The sequence below is a fragment of the Lathyrus oleraceus genome, chromosome 6, assembly GCF_024323335.1.
Source record: "Lathyrus oleraceus cultivar Zhongwan6 chromosome 6, CAAS_Psat_ZW6_1.0, whole genome shotgun sequence".
Lineage (NCBI taxonomy): Eukaryota > Viridiplantae > Streptophyta > Magnoliopsida > Fabales > Fabaceae > Lathyrus > Lathyrus oleraceus.
Genome location: NC_066584.1, coordinates 390,676,789 through 390,696,740, shown reverse-complemented (window position 1 = coordinate 390,696,740; position 19,952 = coordinate 390,676,789). Strand labels below are relative to the sequence as shown.

The 19,952-nt window shown below is 32.1% G+C and overlaps 1 protein-coding gene across 1 annotated transcript; it reads left to right on the top strand.

The window, feature by feature from the left end:
* Positions 1-8,894: 8,894 nt before the first annotated feature.
* Positions 8,895-13,276, top strand: LOC127097441 (SUPPRESSOR OF GAMMA RESPONSE 1). The gene is made up of 6 exons (XM_051035935.1): positions 8,895-9,051; positions 10,216-10,351; positions 11,499-11,685; positions 11,766-12,244; positions 12,358-12,909; positions 13,017-13,276. The coding sequence occupies exons 1-6, from the start codon at positions 9,038-9,040 to the stop codon at positions 13,071-13,073; spliced, it is 1,425 nt and encodes a 474-aa protein (XP_050891892.1). The 5' UTR covers positions 8,895-9,037; the 3' UTR covers positions 13,074-13,276.
* Positions 13,277-19,952: the final 6,676 nt, after the last annotated feature.

Here is a 19,952-nt window from a genome sequence, read left to right as displayed (position 1 = left end):
GAACTTGTCAAATCTCCTATTCCATTGTCAAGGAGATTGTACAGGTCCATATAAAGACCTATTTAACTTGCACACATAATCTTCCTTTCCTCTTTCTGTATACCCTTTAGGTTGCCTCATCAGGATTGTTTTATCTAGTTCACCATATAGGAAGGCTGTTTTTACATCCATCTATTCACCTTCTAAGTCGAAATTTTCCACCATGGCTAACAACATTCTAATGGATCGGTGATTTACAATAGGTGATAACATATCATTGAAGTTGACTCATTCTTTCTAAGTAAACCTTAACCTTGCCTTAAATCTCTTTGACATCACTCATTTGATTCCTTCTTTAACCTTGAAAATTCACTTACATCTGACTAACCTGGCTCTAGAAGGTTTCTCGAACACCTCCCAAGTATGGTTATCATGAAGATATTTCATCTCATCATCCATGGATTTCAGCCATTCAGTCTTGTTCCGACTCCTCATAGCTTCCTTGTAGTCTATAGGTTATTGATCAAGAACTTCACTTACAAAGATTAATGCAAAAGCCATGAATATGCATAACCAAGTATCTGAGGTGGCTTGATGACTCTTCTCGACCTGTCTCTTTCCAGGAGGTAGTCATTATCAGTCTCATCATCTTCATCAGAAACATTTTCTTCTTGTTCGACTTTATGTGGGTTATGCAATTCAGCATCACTATGCTCCACCTCAACATGAATCTCTTCATACTCCATCTTTTCCACAAAGATCTTTGCATTTTGAACAACATCATCACTTTTCTTGAAAGCCATCTCAACTTCATTGAAAGCTACATCTCGACTTATGATACACCTCATGTAACCTAGCTCTAGGAACCACATCCTATAAGCTTTGACTCCTTCAGGATATCCAAGAAACATACATCTCAGAGCTCTAGGTTCGAGCTTGTCTTGCTGATCCGCTGTCACACACGGGTCAAAAACGAGTTTAAAAGTGTAGTAAAACGAAAGCGACACTCGAATATCGTATCACAAGGACTCTTGAATGTTATAACCAAACGAATGGAAAAAAGGGGGATTTTAAGGTTCAAAACTTAAATCAGAGATGATTAAAGGTAAAAGCAAAATTGATAAATAAGTTAATCTATTGTATCGATTTCCGACTTATCATCGATTCTTATAATTTCAATTCCCTAGCAGATTCAATCCCATTCGATTACAATACCCACTGACAAGCGCAAATTGATATTATATGATGTATGTTCCTAATTTCTAAATTAAGCAAAGGGATTTAAGCAGACGCGAATTGAGCAAACGCGACTTAATCAAACACGATAACGAAAAAGCTACGCTAACGTGGTTATAGTTAAGGATCATACAAACAATCAAATTTAATCAACTCTATCCTATAAGAAACAATCGAATTAAGAAAACGAGTTTATAGGAAGAATTGAAAAGAAATCGAAATTAAACTGAAATTAATAAAAACCTCAAAGTGGAATTCGAATACAACATATCAACTCTTTGGGAATTAGCTCTCCATGAAATCTTCTAAGCAATATTGTATCATCAAATTCAAAATTCGATTACTATGGTAGTGAAAGACCTAATATAATAAAAGGCAAATTCGGGCCCTTATAGGATTCGGCCCGAAAATTACAAAAATTGTCCCAAACTAACTATTTTAATTAAGTCTGGAACTTCAACGAATTATTCGACCCTCCTTCACTTAGAATCAGCTTTTCACTTCAACATGAAACTTTTAGCTCATCCTCTCAGCTTTCCAACGCATATTAGAATGCATCAATCCGATCCTCGTAACTCAAGTTATGATCTGCATCGTAACAAGGTATGAAATAACTATTTGTGCTGAAAATAAAGTACGAAAATAAAATATAACCAAAAATAAACTTAAATATAAAAATTCACTAAAATAGTAAAAATAATAAAATAAACTATAGAGTTTCCTAAGTACAATAGTAGAAGAAGGTGCATCAAAATGCACTGATCAAATTCCCCCACACTTGAACTTTTGCACTCCGAGCAAAATTACAAATTCAAAACTCAAAACAGAAAGAAAAAAACAAGAACAAACAAAACATGCAATTCCAAAGTTTATCAAGATACAAGGTACAAGCAGAATTCTAAGGCTAAGCTTCAAAAATATGGTGTTAGTGAGCAAGTTTTTGTGACATTCAAAGCAGATAGGAAAACAGGTTATCAAAGAGTACATCAACAGCAGTAAGATCCTCACAGGATATTATTCACTCAACTCTCAAGTGTTTAGATTAACTGTTTACACTCAAAGCACAACATGAAAGTTAGTACTACCATAAGCTTCAAAAGACTCTAACATCCACAACTGAAATACATGCACACAAAGATCAAAAGAACTTTTATTTGGTTGTAATATGGTCAAGGTAAGGGTGAGATAAATCCTAAGGGTTACTAGGCTAAAATCCAAAGAGACAAAAGAAACTTGAAAGAAAATGCGGGAGTTGAATTTATAAAATATTTCATTCACTTCAACAACTCTATATTAACTATTTTCGTTCATATTTTTTCTCCTTTCTCTTTTTTCTTCTTCTTTTTTTCTTTTTCATAAGGAGTATGTATTGACATGTATACATCCTTCTATTTCTTTTCATTCATTTTTTTTTCTTTTCTATTTTCTTTTTCTATTTTTCTTTTCTTTTTCTACCAACTTCTGAAATATTACAAACATAATCATTCAACCCCACACAATTCCAAACAAGGCTCTTTCAATCCTTTGAATAAGACGATAACATTGTTTTTCACTTCTCGGTTTGTAATGAGTTTTAAACAAAAAAAGGATAATAAGCTCAAGGGGGTTTCAAACAAGGGATGATATTATTTCAGGGTTGACTTTTTGGCTAACTGGCTAAAAAAACAAAAAACAAAATTGCCTTTACCATATCAGTGTGCACAAGTAAACAACAACATCAACAAGATTCAATTCAAGTTCTAGAGACTAACAGACATGAGTGAATCACACAAGAAAGAAAGAGATGGATTTTTGTATGTTATCCATATAAGACTCAAAGCTCACAAGGTTAATTGATCTACCACAAATGATGTACAATTTAGAGTTTAGTCATTCTTATCATACTAAAAATGCACAACAAATTTTTCTCATCACACCACAAGACTTTAGTCAAGAGAACTAATAAAAATACTCATAATCGTAACTCAAAAACCAAAGGGAAAAACATGCAATTTTTTTAAGAAAGCAAACCAAAACCAAAACAGAGAAAAAATAAAGAAAACAAAACAAATAAATGGTTCCCTCCCCCACACTTAAAACATACACTGTCCTCAACGAAAGAGCATAAATATAAAATAAGAGTGAGAGAAAGGAAAGAACACACTCGAGGAGTCAAGGCGGATAAGTGATTGCATAAGTAGCCTTTCCCAAAGAGAGCTCTTCTACAGTCTCTTCTTCCAAAGTCGGGTTCTCATGTAGTAGCTTTGGGTAGTGTTCATTGACCTTGAAATTTTGATTAGTGCACTTGTCTTGTATTCCAGGATCAAAGAAGAATCTTCGATAAGTAAAAGTGTTGAATGGGCACGTGAAAGTGATATCCTTTTTCACAACATCAAGAATCAAAATATTACGGGGCTGCCTCACTACTTTTGTTTCATCTTTAGGTGAGATCCTATGCATACATATGGATGGGCTAATATCACGAGTGTCAGCCAAGGTCCATTCCTTTCTTATATTTTTGCTTAAGTTGAAGTTTTGATGAATAATATGAATCCTTGGGAAGTGGATTAGGCTCTACAGAATATGGTTGTTCAGTGAATGATATGTTTGGGGCAGCCGGAATGTCAAGAGCTTCAGCTACATAAACAACTTCATTTACACTGTCACCCTGCAAGGCAACATCAATCTCAGCACAAACAGCACAAAGGTTAGTGTTAGTACAATCATCACATGAGTAAATATCATCAAAACCAGATAAAGTTGGAAAATCAACTGAAAACAAATCAGAATAAGCTTCATCAACAACTTCAGAAAGCAACTCCATTTGAAAAACAGAATGCTCTTCTTCGTCAATCTTCTTATTTTTCAGTACTCTTTGTGGAAAAGGGATTGATGGTACATACTCTTTTTCAACCTCAACAACAATATAAGGTTCATGTTTATTTTCAGGTGTTACACTAACAATTTTTTTATTTTTTTCTGGGGTTAATTCTGCAACTTTTCCGGATCTCAAGGAAATTGCACTCACATTGAGGCATTTTGGATTCACTCCTGTTTGGGCAGGTAGTTGGTTCGACCTTCGAGCTTGTTGCATGACATTCATTGAAGTGGCAAGTTGTCCAATTTGTGTTTGTAAAGTCTGAATACTAGAATCTGTTCGTTGTTGAAATTGAAGATTATTTACAGCCATTTGCTTGACAAGATCCTCAAGTGGAGGTTCAGAACGTGAAGAGGTGATTACTTGTGGAGGGTTATATGGTGGTGGTGGTGGAATGGGTAACATCAATTATTTCACTAAAGAGGTAAGTTCATCAATTCTGGTTTCTAGAGCCTTGTTGGAAGAAGAAACCTGAATCTCATTCATACCTTTTGCTTTGACCATAAAATTATCCCTTGTTGTGAATTGTTGGGAGTTAAGTGACATGTTCCCAATCAAGGATTTGACAGCAACATGATATTCAATACACAAAGCATTATAATCAACATCAGGGGCAACAAGTTCTCTTAGAATTCTTTGGTCAGCCATGTTAAACTCAATAGAAAAGAAAAAAATTAACAAACAATAAGAAAACACAACTAATTCAGCAATGCAGCAACAAATAGGAAAATATCGACAATGTCCCTATTAAGTAAAAACAATTGAAATACGAAAAAAAACATTAAAATAAAATACAAAAAATACAAAAACACAAAAATTAATCTAATAACGTCAATTAAGAATTTTGAGATTTTTTGCGGAATTTTCTAAAACTATCAAAACAGAAAATAAATCATAAAAAATAGAAAAATAAGGAATTTCGGATTTTTAGAACGACTTCCAATATTTAGTTTCTAAATAGAGGCTTTTAATCCTTGATTTTTTCCTAGTCAATCGACAAATAATCGGAATAATTTGTGACAATTTTCTAAAAAAACAGATTTTTTTTATCCTAAAATGCAAAAAGACCAAAACCCGAGAAAGTTAGGGCAAAAAGAAAGCTAAAACATAACACCTAAACCTATAATAATGATTAAACTATAATAATGATTAAGATCTACAAGAGTCCCCGGCAACGGCACCAATTTGATCCGCTGTCGCACACAGGTCAAAAACGAGTTTAAAAGTGTAGTAAAATGGAAGCGACACTCGAATATCGTGTCACAAGGACTCTTGAATGTTATAATCAAACGAATGGAAAAAAGGGGGATTTTAAGATTCAAAACTTAAATCGAAGATGATTAAAGGTAAAAGCAAAATTGATAAATAAGTTAATCTATTGTATCGATTTCCGACTTATCATCGATTCTTATAATTTTAATTCCCTAGCGGATTCAATCTCATTCAATTACAATACCCACTAACAAGCGCAAATTGATATTATATGATGCATGTTCCTAATTTCTGAATTAAGCAAACAGATTTAAGTAGACGCGAATTAAGCAAACGCGACTTAATCAAACACGATAACGAAAAAGCTACGCTAACGTGATTATATTTAAGGATCATACAAACAATCAAATTTAATCAACTCTATCCTATAAGAAACAATCGAATTAAGCAAACGAGTTTATAGGAAGAATTGAAAAGAAATCGAAATTAAACTGAAATTAATAAAAACCTCAAAGTGGAATTCGAATACAACAGATCAACTATTTGGGAATTAACTCTCTATGAAATTTTCTAAGCAATATTGTATCATCAAATTCAAAATTCGATTACTATGGTAGTGAAAGACCTAATATAATAAAAGGCAAATTCGGGCCCTTATAGGATTCGGCCCGAAAATTACAAAAACTGTCTCAAACTAACTATTTTAATTAAGTCTGGAACATCAATAAATTATTCTATCCTCCTTCACTTAGAATCAGCTTTTGACTTCAACATAAAACTTTTAGCTCATCCTCTCAGCTTTCCAACGCATATTAGAATGCATCAATCCGATCCTCGTAGCTCAAGTTATGATCTGCATAGTAACAAGGTATGAAATAACTATTTATGCTGAAAATAAAGTACGAAAATAAAATAAAACAAAAAATAAACTTAAATATAAAAATACGCACTGATCACTTGCCTAATGTGAGCACAAGATAAACATGAAAGTCCTTTAAGTTTGTATTGATTACATGGATGTCCCGACCAGACTTCTTCAGGTGTCTTCATTCCTAAGGCAATCGAGGGACATATATTTATCAAGTATGTTGCAGTCACAATAGCCTCATCCCAAAATACCTTCTTCAATCCAACACTAACCAACGTGTATCTAACCCTTTCCAAGATTGTTCAATTAAATATCTCAACCAAGCCATTTTGATGAGGATTAACCACAATAGTCTTTTGACTTGTAATACCATAGATATTACACTAACTGCCGAAAGCTTCATTGTAAAACTCAAGGCCATTATCGGTTCTCAACCTCTTGAGCTTCTTGCCAGTTTGATTTTCGACTAGAGTCTTCTAAGTTTTGAAAATTTCAAAAGTTTCATCCTTAGTCTCCTGGATGAATACCCATAACTTTCTAGAATAATCATCAACTATGGATAGAAAATACTTTGCACCTGAGTGTGAAGGATGCATGGGGGAGGAGAGGAACCAATGAATGAGCAACGCATCTCAATTCAATTTACCTCTCTTTGCAAAAATGAAAAAAAATAAAGAGAGTGGCTTTGGTTGGAAAGAAAAAGGGTGAACTCATAAAATATTATATTCCTTTTTTTTTCTTCTGATCTTTGATATTCACCTTCATAATCCCAATGTTTTCCTTATCACCATTGTCACTCAACTCACCTTCACAAAAGCTGCATATTCCATAAACAACATCCTTCAACAATCACTCAAACCACATACCATCTTTTTTCTCCCTTAACAATAACTTCCAACATGTAAACACCACCATCCTCACTCAAACATATGAATCACCACAAACAACATACTGCATTGACCTTGTTAGGTTTCACATATTACCACCATTTTCTTCTTCTTAATCGATTATATAGCCAAACATGGATGGTTTTCAAATCTATTATCACTAGTCGATTAGAAACTTACTTAAACTATTAAGAGACATTACAAAAAAGTTAATCGATTAAACCTAATGTGTTAATCTATTATCTAGTGTAAAAATCCTTCTTATATGTTTAAACAAGCTATATGCATTCACAAAATTAGAAAGGATTCAAAGGGATTGTGTGTGTATGTGTGTGTGTATGTGTGTGTATGCGTGTGTGTGTGTGAGGGGGGGGGGGGTGTATGCGTGCACGTGTGTGCGTGTGTGTACATGTGCATGTGTGTGCACGCGTGTATGTGTGTACGTGCGTGTGTGTGCATGCGTGTGTGCATGCACGTGCATGTTTATGTGTGTGCACGTGTGTACGCGCGCGTGCGTGTGCATGTGTGTACGCGCGCGTGTGTGTGCATGTGTGTGCGTGTAGTTCCTTTGCTTGACTCTCCATTGATTCTACACTTCATCTAAGACTTGACTCTTATAACTAATGAAACTGGATATAACTTTTTTAATAGACAACATCATCAAAGATTTCTTGACAACAAATTAACATAAAATTCACCAATTGATGTTTGAAATTGGAAGTTGTCATTATCAAAACCCCCAACTATCATTTGAAAGTTACAGTTAATTGTACCTGAAAAATCCATAGAATGACAATATTGAGCATAAATATGCATCCTACATGATAATACAAACTAGTATAAGACAATTTTTTTGTTGTATTTTTTTTGGGTTTGATTGTTTTTGCATTAGACAAACAATTTTGTAGTACACTTTATGTTAGATATCTATATGCATTCGATAAAATGATACAATGTTTACTATAATATCATTTCTATAAAATATATATTGTTTATGGAAAGATTGAGTTAGACCTACTTAAAAAAACTTAAGTATGAGTCTATTCTATTAGATGTCATAGACTTTATTTTAAGCTTGGGCTTCTTAAAATTTGATTTAATCTATTAGCATGTTTAAAAATCAATTTTACATTAAAAACATTTGTTTTTAAAAAGATTAATAGAAAAAACGATAATATGAAATTTGTGTTAGGATTTTATTACCATTTATTTTGTCATATAGGTTTTGTTCGGGCTATTGCTATTTACTTTGTCACATGTCATTGTCAATTTTTAAATCTAGAACATATTAAAAGTTGTATCATTTGTTTTCTTGTAAATTAAATACACCTAAATATAAATAATTTTTTATAAGAATCAAACATAAAAAATTGTGATCAACTTAATGGGTATATATATATATATATATATATATATATATATATATATATATATATATATATTAAATGAATCAAATCAAACTCAGTTTCGAATAGGTCCAATTATAAGTATTTGTTGGACAACTTTATTTATTTTTACGCAAGTAATAAATTTGTTTTATTTTTGTTCGATTTATTACTATTTATTTTGTCACATGATTTTCGTTTAAGGTGTTATTATTTTCTTTGTCACGTGTCATGATTCATTTTTAAATCTAGAATATATTAAAAGTTATATTGTTCATTTTTTTTGTTTTTAGCAAATTAAACGCGTCTGAAGATAAAAGTAATACTTTTATATGAATCAAACACAAAAATCGTGATCAACTTAAGTTGTAAAACTGATTATAGTATTAATACATATGAATTAAAAAATATATAAAATAGATTTAAAATAGAGAAAAAATAAGGGAAGAAATTCATTAAACATATTTTTCTATGTGACACGAAGAACATACATCTGTTGTTTAAATCACAGGAAGTTTGAGAGGGAGAAACAACCTCAAAAACAGTATAAGTATATGGTCTCTCACACATACACATACACTTAAATTGCACTACCAAGTTATCTATATATCTTATGGCTATGGCTGGGTAAGTCTCTTCTTTTTCCTACTTATTTCAGCACCAAGCATCACTTAATTTTTTCACTTAAACTTATGTGAAGAATACCAAAAATGTCTTTTGAATCTTTTCTCTTTATTGCAAATGGGTTTGCTTCTTGAATGGAAAAATTGTTTATATTTTAAATGGAATGTCACTAATGAAAGCCGATTTTCTATATTTTTCATCATATGTGTTTACTAGTAAAATTTATTGCACCTTCAAAATGGTTTGCTTAGTTTAATATCCAACCATGGTGATTATCCTTTTAATTTCAAATTAAATTTGAAGTTGCTTTTACTTAGTATAGAATTCAATGAATATGACATTTGGCTGAGTAATATTCCCTTAGTTTCTAATGTTGATGGGGTTTTAAATTGTGATCCGATCATGATCCTTGATCCTGAGAAAATTGTAGTCAATTAGGTATATAGAATCACAGACAATCACAATACGATCCTTGATACTGCAATTGCGGCCGCAATATCAAGGTTTTGAATCGCAATTAGGTAATATGCGCATGCAATTGTGGTTGCGATATGAATACATTGATCAAGGTTGAAAATTTTAGGCACGCCACGTTTGTGTTGGGATCCTCGATATTGAGCTAATTGCAATCAATCATGTATTCCGTAAGATCACAAAGATCAAAATTTTAAACTGAGGTTGCGCCATGATTGTGTTGGGATTCATAGTAACGGGCTAATTGCATGTATCTAATATGATCACAAAGTTCAAATTATTAAATCGAGGTCGCATCACGATTGTGTTGGTATCCTTGATACTCACCAAAGTGTAATCAACTAGGTATCATGTTATTGTTAATGCAATTGTGATGCAGTCATAGAGACTGTGGTTTTAAATTGCACTCGCGTTGAGATCCTCGATTTTGCATAGACTTGGAATCAAATGCATCTTATGTTCTCTTAATTGTGGTTGAAAAAGACATAAAAATATAGATGTCTTGACGCATGTCGTAGTCTGGATGTAGTCATGGCGATATCAAAAACCTTGATGTCATAACCTTGATGTCACAACCCAGAACCGTGGTTGCAATTTTTTTAAAATTCCAAGAGACATTTTCTAATTTATACTTTGTGTTGAATAATCTCACATCTATATTGATTAATGATTCATCTTTTTGTGTATATTCAGACCATCGTGGTTGGTGGATAAAAGTAGCATTGCAACCAAAATAAGGTGTGCATCGGGAGCAATCGAGAGAGTTATATCGGAAAGCAATCCTACCATAGCTTGCCCCAATTGCCAACATGTTATTGACAACAATAGTGTATGTATATCTTTTTATTTTAGTTTTTTGTTTTAGATATTGCATTTGTGTTTGTATGGTTTATTTCATGCAAACTGTTCAACCTCATTCATGTCTAGTTTTGTACTTGTGTTCATTTGTTCAATATAGTTTTCATTACTACTACTTTTTATCACAATTACACTAGTCTTGCAGGTATTTTATCTTTTTTCGATTATTTGCTAACTTCTATCAATGATATTGCATGTGTGATTGTGTATTCTTATTTGTTAAATTATGGCATGAACTTATGTTTATAATTGGGGTAATTTTCATCTTATTAGTTCATTTAAGCTGATTTTGAAAGTTTAGTTCATTTAAGCTGATTTTGAAAGTTTAGTTTGTCCCAATTCAAATTTAAAATGAAGGGATTAAGACATACCTATGGTTTACATAAAGACAGTTTTCTTCATAATCTTGCATTGTTTCTAATTTTCTAAAACAACATGCAAAAGTCCTTCAATTTAATCATCTTTGAGCCAAATATATGACTAGACATTATATTGCATCAATTGAACTATATATAAAGACACCATAATGTTCTATCAAATACCATATTTTTATCTATAAATTTCCATGAATTTTTCATAAGAATTTTCCCTTTATCTATAAATTTCATAGAAACTGTTCAACCTCAACCTCATTCATTTCTCTATAAATTTTTCATAATAATTTTTTTTACAATTTTTTAAAATTTTTTCTACCTTTATCTCGAATTTAATAATTTAGATAAAAAACATGATTTTGAATAGAACATTACGACGAAAGTTGATTTATGTAGCTGACCCTACTTAGTGGAATAAGACTTGATTATTGTTGTTGTTCCTCTATCTTAAGCGGTTAGATACTTTCTATTTGATCTATTCTCCTTACTACAAATTCTACAAATTTTCTCTTTAGACACTCAAATCACTAAGTTAATTCGTATCATCTTTTCTACTATAGAGATTAAGTATTCCTTATCTGATCTAAGGTACATGACACCAATTGGTGGCTTGCATTCACAATCCTAGTACACATTCTCAATACATGTGATCTCAAATAATGAAATTACTTGTGTTTCTTCGTTTTTTAAGTCCTAAATTATGATACTAACAAATGATCTGATATTTGAAAACTCTATTGTTAGGTAACACAAGAGTGGCCTGGACTGCCTATAGGTGTTAAATTTGATCCGTCTGATCAAGAGATAATATCGCACTTACTTACAAAAGTTGGTGAAGGAAACTCAAAACCGCACCCTTTCATCGATGGATTTATCCCTACCATTGATATGGACGAGGGTATCTGTTATACTCATCCTCGATATTTACCAGGTAGATAATACTAGTTTTATTCAAATTTGAATGCTTCATTATCATTTCGATCACAATACTATATGTTTAAAAAAATGTAGGTGTTTCGTTCGATGAAAGTGCTTCGCACTATTTCCATCGAGCAGTTAAGGCCTATAATAGTGGCAGTCGAAAGCGTCGAAAAATATATGGTCAAGACGATTCTTGTGATGTCCGCTGGCACAAGACCGGAAAGACGAAACCTATTCTTTTGAACGGGGTTCATAGAGGAAGTAAAAAGGTTATGGTTCTCTATACAACACCAGAGAGTAAAGATTTATCTGGGAAAACTAATTGGATTATGCATCAGTATCATCTCGGGACAAAAGAGAACGAAAAGCATGGAGAGTACGTTGCATCGAAAGTCTTTTACCAGCAGCCGGAGCATGTCAAACTGCGAGGCAAAGGTACTCAGGATGATCTTCAAACCGCTGAAAAAGTGAGTCCTGTCACTCCCAGTTCTGCGACTCGCGAGCCTAGTTGGATCAAAAAGCAACGCCTGGATATCGACCAAGCGCGAGAATCTCATCATTCTCCTGAGGTAAAAGATCCTTACAGTTATCACCTGCCACTAACATATTCTGAATGGGAATGGTTCAAAATTCTTATAAGCTATGTTGATAATTTTGTTCTTTTGTTTATCTTCCACGCCAGACTCCTCCGCTAAACCTTAATGAGTTAGAAAGTCTGTTATTTGATAGTCGGGATGACAATGATGAGCGCACGAATATAGATCTGTCGATGTTAACAACTCCGGTTAATGAAGGGATAGATAACATTGATCTGTCGCAGAATCTATTGGATCCACAACAACTTGCGGAAGCATTTCCCTTGTTTACTGGTTCGATTCAAAGTCAGTTTCCGAATAAGGATGGAGAAAACGGACAACATAATGAACAACATAGTCTTTCTATAAGTGCTCATCTAGGACCAGACCAATCGAATGATGATATCGAAGAGTGGCTAAATCTTGACCGGGACATTGCAAAGAAAAACGATATCGAAGATCACCAAAATCTTGACCTGAACATTGCAAAGACGAATGATATCGAAGATTATCAAAATTTTGACCTTGGCATTGCAAAGGAGAACAATATCGAAGATTACCTAAATCTTGACCTTGACATTGCAAAGAAGAACGATATCGAAGATTATCAAAATCTTGACTGTGACGCACCAACTACCGATTTTCGATTAAGTCAACTGGTATTCCTATTTACTCAATGATTTTCATTACATTAAACTCATTTTATTTTGTCACGCGCCAAATTTTCTCGATTTGTGATACATTTCTTTCATCTTTTTTTTTATAGGACTTCATTTCGCAGGATAGCTATATTGCTTGGGGTGGTAACAAGACAATGGAGTAATACTTTCTTCACCTGAGATGAGAAGTGAAACTGTAATCAATACTTTTTATTGTATGATGAAGTTGTGGAGTCATAGTATATTGGAATGTGGAACTTGACATGTCCACTTATAAAGATACATGTTGCTTGGTCACTATGAAAGTGACAGATACATTGTTGTGTGTATTACTATCTTTGAAGGGTTTATTGGTCCCATAGACAAATGCATTGTTTACCTTAGAGTTTGTTAAAATCATGTTTTGATAGATTCATGAATGTTAAGAGTGTTCCAGCCTTGCAGGTAATGAATGAAATTGAAACTTGTCTTGCAAGAGACAGCTATTTGAATGACCCAAAAAACTTGCTTTCATTTTCAAGGGAAGCATGATAGTGTTACTACCTATTGGGAGTATAGGGTGCCCCACAAAATTGTGCGTATAACATATTTTTCAAATTGAATTTATAATTCAAAATTTAGACTCAAAAACTGAATTTACTTCTTAAAAATCTCCACATCAAGTGTTTTCTACTGCGTATTTTCAAACTCTTCTCAATTAAATTTCACGATGCAACCGCCGCAATACGCATCACACAATCGCAATAACTACAATCTCAAGAAACATTTTTATTCGTTTTCCATTTGTCATTGTAGAAGGGGGGCATAGACTTCCTTTATAGTGTGTAGTGTAAGAAAATTGTGGGTCATCTATGATGAGACAATCCAAATCCAATGAATTAGATCTCATGATCTATCATTTTAGTTGAATTCTCAATGTGGTAACAGAAAATGGCCCAGTTCTTTTATAGTGTTCAAAAGTATATGCCTTTTGAGTCAAAAACTCATGCTGGCATTGCTGTTCTCCATAGACAAATTGGGACATGAACAACCCAAGTAATCTGGCTCTGACAATGACGAAGCACAATTTTGTTTTCTACATATTTGTATTGTTCCTCGTGGAATAATTAAGTCAATGAAAGCATAGGACTTGCTTTTAAGCCAAGTGCAGTATTGCATGGCAATGGCCTATCAAATTATAAATTAGCTGATTTTTTTTAAAATTATCGGTTGATCGATAATTTACGGTAGTTTATAATTTATGGTCGATAGTTGACCACTCATAAGTTAAATAAAGTATTTGATAAAATTAAATATTCAATTAGTTGATAAATATAAAATGATAGGTATTATTTGCATTTAATTCACAATTTCTTATCTAAAATTAAAATAAATTAAAAAGAATAAAAATGGATTTTAATTAAAATAATTAAGATAAAAGTGAAAGAAAAAATAATAATTTTAAATAGTAAAAAATAAATTATAAATTAATAAAATAAATTATAAATTTATGATAAAAAAATCATTATCAAACAATTTTTTTATTATCATATCAATATATATATTATAAATTAAAAATATGTCAATGCGAAAAACAACCTTAAAATATAAGATTTTTAGTTTAGTTGGTTTTATTTGAGTGCATCGATATCAAACAGTTGCATGAAAATATACGCGGCAATATTTTATCAATGAAAAAAAGAGAATCTATAGCAATATCTAAGATTCTAATTCCATTCATTTAATTAATCACTACTAATCATGTTCATTAAAATTAATTATAGTTATTGTGTGTGGTAATATATAGTTGCAGGGAATGTCATTCTGTTAGGGGTTTCAAGCCACCAACTCACTGAAAAATTGTTTGTGCCTTGTTTTAACAACAACAACTGACTTAATTTTATTAGATATATATAGTTAGTTAAGAGTTTGTTATTATGTTTCTATAATAGAGTTAATTAGATTAATTATCATTAGAATCTTTATTTTATATATAAACAGAAGATTGTATATAGTATTTGATCAATTGGTAAAGTTTTCAATAAATAAGATATTTCATTATTATTTATGTTATGAAATTTTCTAATTTTTTTTATGTTAAGCTTTTCTCCTCGGGTTTCTCCCACTTATGGAAAACAAGTCTGTATATAAATTGAAGAAGGTATTAGAATATAAATCACTTTTTAAATATGATTGTTGGTGACAATTTGAAAACATTGCACTTGTAACTTGCAATACAAACAAACTATTATAACTTGATAGTTAAGTTTGTTGGTTAGTTTTAGGCTTTACCAACCATTTAAATAGGCATTTTCTCATTAAACTTGTATTCATTCTATTTCAATAATCTCTCTCTCAATTGCCTTTAATTTCCTCTAAAATTCTCTGATTTGTAACTAACTTGGAATACAAGTTACCCAACATATCCAACAAATTAATATCTAGAGTATCGATTCTATCATCAACCTCCATCTATGGCAAATGGAAGAACAACCTCCAATCAATTCCTAATCAATCTATCAGTGTTCAAGGAATAACGTTATGAACATAGTATGCGGAGATGAAAATCATATTCAGATTTCAAGATGAGTGTGAAATCACGAATGATGGTTTCTTGGCATTAGAGAAAAATGTTGTTGAGGCGCAAATAACTACTCATCGTGAAATGAGCAAGAAGGATGGGAAACTCTTGTTCTTGATCCATCAGTGCGTAGATTTGAATTTCATTGAGAAGATAATTGAGCGAGAAATAATCAAAGATGCGCGGGATACTCTCAAGAAATTGTATGGATGAGATGAGAATCTAAAAAAAGTCAAACTGCAATCCTTGAGGAAACAATATGAGAATATGCAAATGGATTATATTGAAGCAATTGTAAAGTTCTTCTCAAGATTGGTGATTCTGGCCAATCAAATGAAGTTGTGTGGAGAGAAGATATCGGAACTGCTGAAAGTGGAAAAGCTTCTAAGATCTCTACCTGCCAAGTTTGATCACGTTGTTGTTACAATGGAAGAATTCAAATATTTATCTGAAATAAAGCTCGAAGAATGACAAGCATCTCGTGAAACTCATGAGTTTAGGCTAAAACAGATAAATTTAGAAAAGGTGTCTAAACAAGTCTTGCATGTCAAATTCTTCAACAAAAAAATGAAAGAAAACTCCTCAAATAACAACAAAGACAAAGATAGATGGAAGAAGGAGTGTAATGAAAGTGATGATGCAAGCAAGAATTCAAGAAGTCAAGGTGAGACAATCAAGAATAGTGCTCCTCACAATCAGAAATTAAAAAATAATATGGAGATGAAGGAAGTCTAATGCTATTATTTTCAAAAGTTTGCACATTATGCTAGAGATTGTTACTTTAACAAAGAATCAAATGAAAATGACAAGGGTGTAGCACAATCCACTACTATGGAAAAGCCACTTCACAACGGTTAGAAAAGGGATACCACGACGCCTGACCAATCGTTGTGAAATAGAGGGGTAGTTGTATGTATGATGCTTTCCACCATGGTCGTTCGCCCATGATTATAAGCTATGTAGCACGCTACCTATCACAACAGTTATTTTAAACAACCGTTGTGATATTCTCAATGCATAACATTTAACAACAATTAGTATAAACAACCGTTGTGATATATACACTATATTTATTATAAATTATGTGGAATATTTATTTCACCAATGCTCACTAAACATATAATCTTTCAATCTGATCTAGAGCATTATAATATGACAAATTGAGTTATATTAGAAGAACAAGTTCACGTTTAATGCTAGACAAGAGTTCTTCAACTCATTATCCATATTTTGTTCTTTAAAGGTTAGAACTTTGTTTAATGCTCCTAGTTCTTCAATCTTTCATTCCTTCACCTCTAGTTCATTTTGCAAAATATTATTTACTCTGCAAACAAAATTAGAGGTAGGGAAAAGGGCGGTTGAAAAACTATAAGCATTAAATAAAGTTCTAAGGGATAAAGAACGAAATGCAAATAACAAGCTGAAGAATTCTTGGCTAGAATTGAATGCGTACTTATTTTCTAATATAACTTTATCTATCATATTATAATTTTCTAATATAATCTGAAAAGTTATAAATTTGGTAAGGGATTGGAAAAACACTCAAACCACGTAACATATAATAAACTCATCTTTTAAACAAACATTAACAACAACATTCATCAACAACAAACCTTAAGCAACATACAACATAGCACTTTTATTAATAAGAACACAACACACACACACACACACCATATATATATATATATATAATATATATATATATAATATATATATATATATATATATATATATATAATATATATATATATATATATATATATATATATATATATAGATATATATATATATATATATATATATCAATTCATAGAATGTTTCAGAAACGTACATGTCTCCCATAATGGCATCCACAATGAAAGGAGGATGAAGCTGAAGTGAGAGCTGCAACCTTGTGTTAATTTTGAATGAATGTAATTCTGGGTCTTTCACACAAGTTCGTAGCGCTGACTTTAGCTTCATCCTCGTTATTATAACAAGCATCCCTACCTACAAGTCAAAATAAGCAGAAAGTTCAAACATTATGAAATAAGCTATTGAAACATAAACAATAATACATCAATATAAGAAGATTTTGAAACAAAATAACAACATCAACAACAACATCAATAACATACAACAATATTTATCAACAACAACATCAATAACATAAAACAACATTTATGAAATAAGCTATTGAAACATAAGCAGATTTTGAAACAAAACAACATCAACAACAACATCAACACATACAACAACATTCATCAACAACATACACGACAACATACACAGAAATAACATACAACAACAACATACAACAAGATACATAAACAAAAACATACAACATTTATCTATATTTATCAATAACAACAACAACATATAACAACGTACAAAAAAAAAGAAAACCATGTGAAACATAATAACAACATACACAAAAACGAGAGAATAAGGAAGAAGAAGAATACTTTTGTGTATGAAGAACAAGATTGAGGCAATAGTGTAAAATAGGAAAGTTAATGACGAAGAAGAATAGAGAAAATGTGTTTTAGGGTTTCGCTATGAGAGATACCGCGATACTGTCAAAAAGCAAGAGTTAATTCACTTATATATGGGTAACCAATTTCATCACGGTCGTATTCAAAAACTGTGATGAAATGTAATTCCTTTCAAAATTGTGGACATTACCAATCGTGGTGATAGGTATTTTAATTTTAATATGTATATCATATTATAAGAACAACACTCATTGTAACAAAAAGTAGAAAATTATTGGAGTTGAGATTCGAACCATGTCACTCCATGGATGTATAATCACAGTTATTTGTTTTGACCATAATGCAATGTCTATTCGTAAATATAAAAAAATAAAATGCGTCCATATATGAGGTATTACCATAATTAATTGTCAGATCATTGTAAGTTAGTGTTACCAAAGGTATATTTTATAGTAGTGATTTGCTCATGTTTGAATTAGTGACTCGAAAGAGGTCATTTTGATAGCAAATTCACATTTGGCTCAAGACATAACCGATGTTTGGTACCTTGACATATGGTGAAACAATTACATGCCTGGAAATAAAAAATGGTTCATCAAGCTTGATGAATCTATGAGGATACCCATTAGATTTTCTCATAGTATCCTGGTTACATTAGAAGGAAAGGGAAACATTCTTGTGAAGAAAATGGATGGATAATAAGCAATGATGTTTTGTATATTGCTTATATGGCAAACAACCTGATCAGCTTGGGTCAATTTCTTGACAAAAACTAAACAATAAGGCTAGAAGTTAAAGAGCTCAATGTGTTTGATTTAATTTCCAAGCTAATATTAAAGGGCCCCTTATCAACCAATAGGACATTCAAGATTATGATTAACATGTTAGACCACTAATATCTTTCAACAACCACAATTGAAGATCCAAATTGGATTTGGCATCAGAGGTATGGCCATCCCAATTTTAGGAGTCTCAGTCGGATGCATATGAAGAAGATGGTATATGGACTTCCCAAAAACACAATGCCAAAGAAACTATGTGAAAAGTGTTATATTGCCAAGCAAGCAAGAAAGTCATTCAAACATAACATGTCAATTAAGTTACAATAGAAGTTAAAGATTGTGCACTCAGACGTGTGTTTCCTCTTTGAAGTGAATTCACTAAGAGTTAATTACTACTTCTTAACCTTCATACATGAATTCAATAGATATATGTAGAATTACTAGTTTGAGTAGAAAAGTGACATGTTCGTGATAAGTGATTACTGCGTCATGTTTTTAGCTTATTTCTTCTTGTTTTCCCGTGTGTTTTCATCGTTTTAGTTCTAATTTATGCGCTTTTGTGTTCTTTTGATGTTTTTAGAAAATAAAAGAGAAATGGACCTAACTAGAGTGAAAAAGGTCAAGGATTTCATGTAAAGGAGCCCTCGCCATACAAAATGCCTATGGCCAACACGGCCAGGCCGTGTCATCTGACACGGGCCATGTTGTCCTATGTTGTTAAACCCATACAAAATAATAGGGGAAAACATAGGTTGGTCGTGTCCTCTGACATGGGTTGTATTGCCTGACATCGTTAGGTGACACACCCGTGTTGCACCCAATGAAGGTTACGATTTCAATGGATTTTTTAGCGTTCTTGTGGCTTTTGGATACCTGAAACCTCCCAAGACTTTTTGTTAGTGTGTTTTAATGATTTAGCATAAAATTATTAGTGATTATGGGAGATTATTGGCTCTTTGTTTTGTATAAATATGCACTTGAACTTGAGGTAAAAGGCACAAATTATCACTTTTTACTACTAAATACTTTGTACCTCTTAGCTTTTGATATTTGCTCTCATTTGAATCCCTCTGCAACATTTTGTAATTTTATGGTTTTCTTTTATTTAATCAAGTTTGATTCAATTCAGGTTATTCATATTGCTTTACTTTATTTGCTTGCATGATGTGTTTATCACTTATTTAATTATTTTTAATCTCACCATGAGTGAGTAGTTTCATAAAG